The sequence below is a fragment of the Glossina fuscipes genome, unplaced genomic scaffold (assembly GCF_014805625.2).
Source record: "Glossina fuscipes isolate IAEA_lab_2018 unplaced genomic scaffold, Yale_Gfus_2 28, whole genome shotgun sequence".
In the NCBI taxonomy this organism is placed as follows: Eukaryota; Metazoa; Arthropoda; class Insecta; order Diptera; family Glossinidae; genus Glossina; species Glossina fuscipes.
The window spans coordinates 8,850,342-8,858,733 of NW_023998423.1; the positions used below are offsets into that span (position 1 = coordinate 8,850,342).

Sequence of the window (8,392 nt, forward strand, 5' to 3'; positions counted from 1 at the left end):
GAAAGAGCGGAATGAAAAGGAAAGCCAGGAATTGCCATTTTATATTCATAAGCAATTTTCGGAACTTTTTTTACACGATTTTCATAATTTCTGGTGAAATTTAAGGCCTTATTAGTATAGTATAATCAAAATCCCTTCAATTATTTGGTGAGAAACATCATAAAATCATGAAGGACTACACTTCTACCGCAGAAAGTGTAATATCTGTAATGAAAACACATTACTTCTAGCTCTAATAGGGGTCACTAAGACCTTTCAGTCTCAAGTTTAGCTTTAATTTATTTACGCATTAGATACAAGTTTGGTATACCGTAAAATGTATCATTTTTCATCCTTTTTCCCACATAACATATATGAATGTCTTAAAGGCGAACTTACAAGCTTAGTTCCGATGGACGCAACTGTAACGTATTAAAGGTAATATTAAGGTTTTTGTTGAAGACAAGTATTTTTAATTGCACTTTACCATCAATAGAACCACTGTCTATCCAGGCAACGAACGTTTTCCCCGTGGCTTATGTTACGCATAAGTGAACCGATTATGACGCTCTATTTGAAATCCTTGATGTACATTTCTAACTTTAACAAATATTTTACAAACTCCAGAGACCGTAAAATGAGCTCAGCGAGAATTGAATTTGAGACAAATCATCATCATCGTCATCATCATCATCATCATTATCATCATCATCATTTCCATTAGTTGCAAAGGCAAGGCTTACATTAACATACCCACACTTTTTATTTTTGTTTTATTAAAGATGATAAAAAATTCCTTATACAGTAAAATTAAAAAGTATTTACTTGCAGTGTGGCCGAGAATTTTGAAGTGAACGTTTGCAGTTTTAAGAATAAATTAAAAGGGAAAAGAGAAAAAACATATTTGAAAGGAATTTATCATATTATCGCTGCTTCTCATTTATACCTAAGCAAAAAAAGAAAGGAAAAGAAAGAAATGTGTGTAAATTTCAAAAACTATTTTTCAGGGCTGATGATAGTGACTTGCTTATCACTGGTCCAAGGCGATTTCAAATATAACGTGAGCCTTTCGCAAATGGAAACGTGTAAACATTACGCTATACCAGCAACGCGTGGTTATGTTTATACTGATTTTTTCCATATACGCGGCATGAATAATAATAAACTGGCTGCCAATGAGTTATTACATCTGAAATTCTACGTAATGACGGCCAGAGATGCTCATATTTTATTATCGGTTACCGATCATCCACGTTTATTGGATCGGGTCTACGAAATAGGTAATGAATTCGTTAAGTTTCACTTTTCATCGGTTGGTAATCTTTTCAACGTTTTAGTAATTGGCGCGGGTCGTAATAAATTTTCTACAATACGTACCAGCATAGGACGTCGCCGTGTAGCCACCGATATGGAAGCAAATATTTTATCAGTATTTGATCCTACACCAATAGAAATTGTTCAAACGAAAGGTGAAGAAATGCGTTACATAAAGTTCTTCTATGAAAATATAAATAAACAACATTTCCAGACGCTGAGTTCTTAGTATTCATTCCGGGTTTGAGAGAAACACCTTTAATGAATTTCACCGATGTGGCCCCGTTGTCCATTAATTACATAAGTTTCACTACATACGATAATGAGCCGGCCAGTTGGTTTTACGATTGTCAATTCGATGGCTTTGCCACTGAACTAGATGATGAAGTGAAATGGCTGCTGCCGGAAAAACGTTTACTCTTGAATATTGTCGAGAAGGCGGAAAATGCCACTATGCCTGTAAATTTAAAAGAGATAAATTTTTCATTTCAAATACGTGCCATTCACTACAAACATGATCAAGCTCTGTTGAAAACCCGCTTAAATATGAGAGTGGTAAGCAATTCCTTTAGGAAATCTAGTCAAATTTGAATAAATCATCCCCTTGGGTTTCTCTAGAATTGGAATGATCCTCGTCTAGTTTGGAATCCTGCGGATTTTAATGACATGGATAGGATTGCTTGCAAGGATTTAAAAATATGGTTACCTCGATTTGTCGTGATTAAGTAAGTAATTTAAAAAATAGCAATTTTTGATTAATTTTCAAATGTTTATCCCAGTGCTGCTTTGAATACCAAGCGTCGCTTCAATCCGCCCTATCAATTATTTATAGAAAATAACGGTACAGTTACGTTATTAATTAACGATGCTGTAATGCATACTTGGTGCCCGAATCCGTTGCAAAATTGGCCCAATGAGTTACTTAATTGCGAATTGGCTTTGGGTGTCTCCACTGAAAATCTGCAGCGATTAAAATTAGTATACGATCGGCAAAGTCCTCTAAGCAAAACGCCAATAAGCGCTTTAACTGAATGGAGTTTTAAGCAAATTGCCGTGACAAGTATAGAAAATAGCGTCTTGGCCCGGTACACAAATGCTGGTATTATACAATCTCGTAACGGCGATATATCCGTTATATTTGAAATAACTCGAAATAGTAGTTTTTATCAGAATGTGTTTATCATGCCTATAGTAGGTAAGTATTCGTCGTGACCCTTCATACAAATGCCTTGTACATGCGAAACTAGTTTTTTTTTATAAAAAATTCTTACAGCTTGTCAAATTCTTTTGATTTTGTCATTCCTCTTGCGAGGTTATCGCCGCGGTGGTCTTATCTTAGTAGTGGTTTTAATACTAATGTTAGGTCTAATGTTTATAACTAAACATGCTCCTTCAGCTTACGTTCCTGATATACGTAAGTATTGGTTGTTTATAAAAAAAAACACAAGACTATGCCTTGCTAACCGTTAACCGTTAACCATTTCCAAATACTCTCATAGTGCACGCTTATCAGCATGTAGTACGTATCGCGGCCGCTTGCTATATCCTTCATATCGTTATCATGTGGATGGAATTGTATCCTCCCAAAATTAAACCGAGTGACTGGCTATTAAAAATATTAAATTATTCTCCATTACGTATAATGCTTTGCATGAGATTATCAGATGTAAGTAAAATCAGCTAAAATACAAAATCGTATGCATTTCATATTTAGCATCAGATAGATGATATTTTGATTTATGCGAGAGCGAATAGGGATTAAATTTAAGCTAAAATTACTAATGAATAATAAATTGTAAGAAGTTTTTTAGTGAGACACAGTACGCCGTCTGTTCCTTCGCAACGTTTGTACGGTTTTACGAGCGTTTTAAACACCTTTTTAAGCATTTTATATAAGAAAGGGAATCCAACTGCGCAATTTGGTCGACTCATTAAATCTACATGTTATAGAGGCCCTTATACATAAATATATCCGAACGCGTATATAGCTGATTAGATTTATCCACCTTTGGACACTCATTGCTCACTAAAAGAAGCCGCATAGAAAAATATTACCTGCATTCGTTTTAAGTTATGCAAATGCCCATCATTTAGAGGCGTGGCTTTTTACTCCCAATCATTTTGGATATCTTCATATTAATATCTGGGTCTTGCATTTGTCATTGTGTCTTTGAAGACATTCAGAAAGTCCAAAGACTGAGTGAGTAAATTGCTTTCCGTTCTGGTTATGTTGCAGCGTTTGTCTGTTCTTGATTTCTCAAAATCCGTCATAATCCATCAGTTATTTAGCAGCGTTTCAATAATGCTTGCAATTTATTCAAATATCTAACCAACATCAACATTTTACTTGCAATAGCCTCAAATTACGATAATCTTAATAACCATCAAAATAAACAAACGAATTAACAAAAGAAATTTGAATCGTGTGCGAATTGAAGCTGCATACAGCGTTCGTATACTAACGTTGGCCGAATTCATAGACTGTGTGTCGTTATCAGAAACTTGACATCTATACGGGTGCTTTGCAACAATTTGATTTTTGATACGTGACTTTAAGAAAATGGAGAGTTCTAATTATTCAAAATGGAATTTGCTTGGGGTCGTCCCCGACTATAACCAAAGGCGAACTTTTTTTATACTTCTCAACGAGGGATGAGAGGTATATGCATTTGGTCAAAACCTTTACAATGCACAATACAAAGTGTATATATTCTTGATTAGCATCTTGATCAGTCCGTCTGTCCGTTTTGAAAATAGGGTAACTTGGTTGAAGAAAACACGTCTACAGTGCTACGAAAAGAGGCACCTCTGTTTTCACAAAAATGTGAACGTAGACTTTATGGGAGATGGCGTGGCACCTGTACAAAAATGGGAAACATTGGCCACGCCGACCGAATATTACGGATCAAAATTTAATTTTTTTTCAAAACTTTTATAAAGCAGTGAAACAACCTTCAAAAGCCCAAAGGATATATAAATTCTTATCTAGTTTCAAATTTGGAAAGCACCTAAACATCTCTGCCCTTATTACGCGCAATAATCGCGGAAAGAAAAGTTCTTGTCGCATAGGCGTGTGAACGTTGTAGGCATGTCCTTTGAAAAGTTTATGTCAATTCCAAATCCTTTCTTTCGCTAACGGGTTAATGCTTATCACAGATACTACACACTTGGGCAGACGGGTAGATGGATAAACGGATATGCTTAAAAGCGTTTCAAATTTAAAACTGACCAAGAATTCGTATACTTTAGGGGGTTTTTTAAAGGTTGTTTCTGCGGTTTATAAAGGTTTTGAAAAGCAAATTGAGCCTTGATAGACTATAATAAAAGATAGGCAAAGTCAATTTTTTTCTTTTTTTGTCCAGCTGCCACTAGCATCGTTCAATTAACATGCGTTCCAATTTTTTCACATTTATGTTACAGTTTACGAGTAATGAGCAAAACATCAAGTTTTTATTCGTTTTCAAAAACAGAGGTGTTCTCAGTTTACGTGGTACAGTAGGCATGTCCTTCAGGCGATTTGGCTCATTTTTAATATCAGTCTGCGTGCAAGATGGATATTCTTAAATCGATTCAGAATTATATGTTTTATGGTGTCTCTTAAGCTTTCTTCTATGCGTTGCAAACGTTTTCACAAAATCAATATACCTCTCTTCCCTCGGTATTGGGTATAACATATTACGGTGATTTATATACTTATTATTATTATATAAATCTTGACACATATCCATAGATGGGTGATTTATATATCTTAAAATTTAATTTAAATTTTTAATGAATTTGTTCTATTTATTAATGTAATATATTAGTTTGGGGAAAAAGAAATCCATTATTTTTATATGAACTTCAGGACTTTATTTAACATGCTTCGGATTGTCCGATTTGGGTCAAATATGCACTGTTTTGTTGTATGATTTGTTGCCATTTTAAAGGTAACTTCAAACTGCCTCCCTCATAGATGTCCTGGTCTCTATTTGCAAAAAACTCTAGTAGGCGATTTTCACAATTCTCCCTAGATTCCAATTTTTTATCATTAAAGAAATTTTTCAATGCAAGAAAAAGATGATAATCGCTTGGTGCCAAGTCCGGACTGTATGGCGGATGCATTAAAACTTCCCAACCAAGCTCCCGAAGTTTCTGGCGAGTCACTGTAGATGTGTGTGGCCTAGCGTTGTCCTGGTGGAACACGACACCTCTCCTGTTGACCAATTCTGGCCGTTTCTGGTCAATCGCTATCTTCAAACGGTCCAGTTGTTGACAGTAGAGATCAGAATTTAGCGTTTGGCCATATGGAAGCAACTCATAATAAATAATCCCCTTCCAGTCCCACAAAATGCATAGCAAAACCTTCCTGGCCGTTTGAGGTGCTTCACCGCTCTTTGACCGCGATCGTTTTCGCACAGGGTTATCGTATGTGATCCATTTCTCATCTCCAGTCACCATCCGTTTAAGAAATGGGTCTATCTCATTCCGTTTGGCCAAGGCTTCGCAGATGGAAATTCGATCCATCATGTTTTTTTCTGTTAATTGGTGTGGCACCCAAACATCGAGCTTCTTTTTGAATCCAGCTTTGTGTAAATGGTTTAAAATTGTTTTATGGTCGATTTTTAGCTCCTGGGCGATGTTACGACTGCTAACATGCCGGTCAACTTCGATCATTTCTCCGATTTTATCGACATTTTCGACGACCGGCCTACCTGTGCGAGGTGCATCTTTAACATCAAAAATTCCTGAACCGAATCTACGAAACCAAAATTGCACATAATTGGCTGTTACAGTATCGGAACCATAAACACCATTCACAATTTTAGCCACCTGGCTTGCATTTTCGCCTTTGTCAAAGAAAAACTGTAAAATGCACCGAATTTTCTCTTTGTCCACTTCCATTTTTAGCACGCTGTAACTCACAACTGAATGCACCAAACAAAAAGCAGCAAAAGAATTTTTTTACTGCGAAATGTCAACTTTCCAACGAGCATAAATCTGAAATTGTTTGATCGATACTTTACGAGAAATCTATCAGTGCAGACATCTACCGAAAAAATAATGGATTTCTTTTTCCCCAAACTAATATAACAGTTTAATTTTTCTTAAAAATGCTACACATGGTAGCATTAATATTTTAAAATATTTATACTCATTGTATAGTAATTGTTGCGGAATAATTTTTTCATACCATAGAAACGCATCGAAGAGATATCATATTAGATATAGTAACGTGAAATTGCCTAACATATGTTTTTCTTCGTTCATGCATTCGGACAGCGTCGACCGAATTGCAATGCTTTCGAAAACTTAAAATAGGTAGACTTAGCTTAAGTCAACCGGCCAAAATTCATCCATCGGTCATCAAAGTTAAAAACCTGCTATTGTCGATAAATTGTAGTACAAATCTTGCTACAAAAAAAATCTAGCATAGGGACAATCATGTAGGTGTCTACCTGACGGGCTTAAGTTTACACATTATTTCTGGATTTTTTCACATTTCTTTAAGATAATCAAAGACGTATATAATTTTTTTCATTTATTAAACTTGTTTCATAATCATAAGCTTTTACTAGAAATTTAAAAAAAAACCCAAAATAATGCAGTGTAGACATCTCTTACTGTGATAGGTAAAAAGCGAAAGTAGAATGCAGAAGAGCTCCTTTATAAGCTAGCACCCATTGAATATTTTGATTGTCGTATTTTGAAAGTTTTCAGTGCAAAGAGAAAATTTTGAAAATAATTTTGAAAACCATCTCTTTGTTTATATTCCAGGCCAGAGAATATATTGACGTGCAAACGGAACCGTGGCGTGAAGTTGCCAAAATGCTGAACTCTTTCAGTTTTTTAATTACTAACATTGTCTTCATATTGGTGGACGTTATTTTATTACCTCAAGCATAAAGAAAGATAAAAATCAAAAGCTCAATCCTAGTATTTTTAAAATTATGTATGTATAGAACGAAAGAAGAAAAATCTAAATAAAATTTTTTATAATAATTTTCATGATAACTATGAAGGAAATTATTACACAGATGCCGTTTCTAGTAACTAATTAACAATTTCTTAGAAAATAATGAAAACATTTCATGATCATGATGATGATATAATACACATGACAGTCAGATTATGGGGCGTTTATTTGTGCTTGCCATAGCCATAACCACCAAAACCACCATAGCCGCCGAAACCGCCAATACCGCCGATTCCACCATAACCGCCGTAACCTAAAGAGATAGCAGGTGCAGCAGCTATAGCTGGGGCAGCGGCCACGACAGGAGCGGCGGCCACACTTATTGCTGGGGCAGGAGCGGCCACGGCAACCGGTGCAGCTGCCACACTGACCGCGGGAGCGGCTGCTACCGCAGGCGCAGCAGCCACAGCCACTCGAGCTACAGTTATGGTGGGAGGATGTTGAATAAACTAAAACGAAAAGTATTTATTATAACAAAATGTTCCATTGCATCAAAAAAAAAGAAAAAAAGTAGCTTCGATCGCTTTTGAAAAGCTTAATAATCTTACGGTTTTGTAAGATGTGTATGTAGTCATGGGTGGAACTTGTATGGCTTTAACCGCTACAGCGGCGGGAGCGGCAGCTACAGCTTTAATGGCTGGGGCAGCCACTGCTACTGGAGCAGCGGCAACGCTAATGGCGGGTGCGGCTGCAATGGCCGGTGCAGCATAACTGACAGCTGGCGCAGCAGCCACACTCACGGCCGGAGCTGCTGCAATGGCCGGTGCAGCATAACTGACAGCTGGCGCCGCATATCCGATACCGCCACCGTATCCGATGCCACCACCGTATCCGATGCCACCACCAAATAAATGGCCAGGTGCTGCAGCGGTTGCAGCAAACAAACCGAAAAGGATCTACGGACAATAAATTAACAACGCACACACATTGACATTAATGAAAATCTCTCTTGTTGCGTTTCTCTCACCAAAACTTTCATCCTAAAGTGTGCAACTAATGCGCTTTTATTATTAAATGCTTTGCAGGACAAATTAGTTAGAACTGACTAAAAGACAATTAACAAAAAAAAAGTAAAAAAACAAACACTTTTTTCGCAAGATTTTCTCAAGATTCAATTGCACTTCGCCTGAGATGATGGAAGCA

At 36.6% G+C, this 8,392-nt stretch overlaps 2 protein-coding genes across 2 annotated transcripts; one reads left to right on the top strand and one right to left on the bottom strand.

Moving 5' to 3' along the window:
* The first annotated feature begins 860 nt into the window (after positions 1–860).
* On the top strand, positions 861–7,222 carry LOC119636626 (neuronal acetylcholine receptor subunit alpha-3). Its single transcript, XM_038032108.1, has 8 exons — positions 861–1,259; positions 1,317–1,448; positions 1,508–1,848; positions 1,912–2,018; positions 2,073–2,488; positions 2,567–2,707; positions 2,793–2,959; positions 7,051–7,222. The coding sequence occupies exons 1-8, from the start codon at positions 956–958 to the stop codon at positions 7,177–7,179; spliced, it is 1,737 nt and encodes a 578-aa protein (XP_037888036.1). The 5' UTR covers positions 861–955; the 3' UTR covers positions 7,180–7,222.
* A 191-nt stretch (positions 7,223–7,413) lies between these two features.
* LOC119636327 (cuticle protein 16.5-like) lies at positions 7,414–8,392 on the bottom strand. The gene is made up of 3 exons (XM_038031629.1): positions 8,217–8,392; positions 7,798–8,145; positions 7,414–7,698 (listed from the first exon to the last, which is right to left on the bottom strand). The coding sequence occupies exons 1-3, from the start codon at positions 8,226–8,228 to the stop codon at positions 7,414–7,416; spliced, it is 645 nt and encodes a 214-aa protein (XP_037887557.1). The 5' UTR covers positions 8,229–8,392.

Bases quoted from the DNA above. Each gene is read 5' to 3' on its own strand.
- LOC119636626 (XM_038032108.1), top strand. From the start codon at position 956: ATGTGTGTAAATTTCAAAAACTATTTTTCAGGGCTGATGATAGTGACT. The intron at 1,260-1,316 runs GTAATGAATTCG...TCAACGTTTTAG, and splicing joins GGATCGGGTCTACGAAATAG to TAATTGGCGCGGGTCGTAAT. The intron at 2,489-2,566 runs GTAAGTATTCGT...AAATTCTTACAG, and splicing joins GTTTATCATGCCTATAGTAG to CTTGTCAAATTCTTTTGATT.
- LOC119636327 (XM_038031629.1), bottom strand. The intron at 7,699-7,797 runs GTAAGATTATTA...TTTTCGTTTTAG, and splicing joins CATACACATCTTACAAAACC to TTTATTCAACATCCTCCCAC.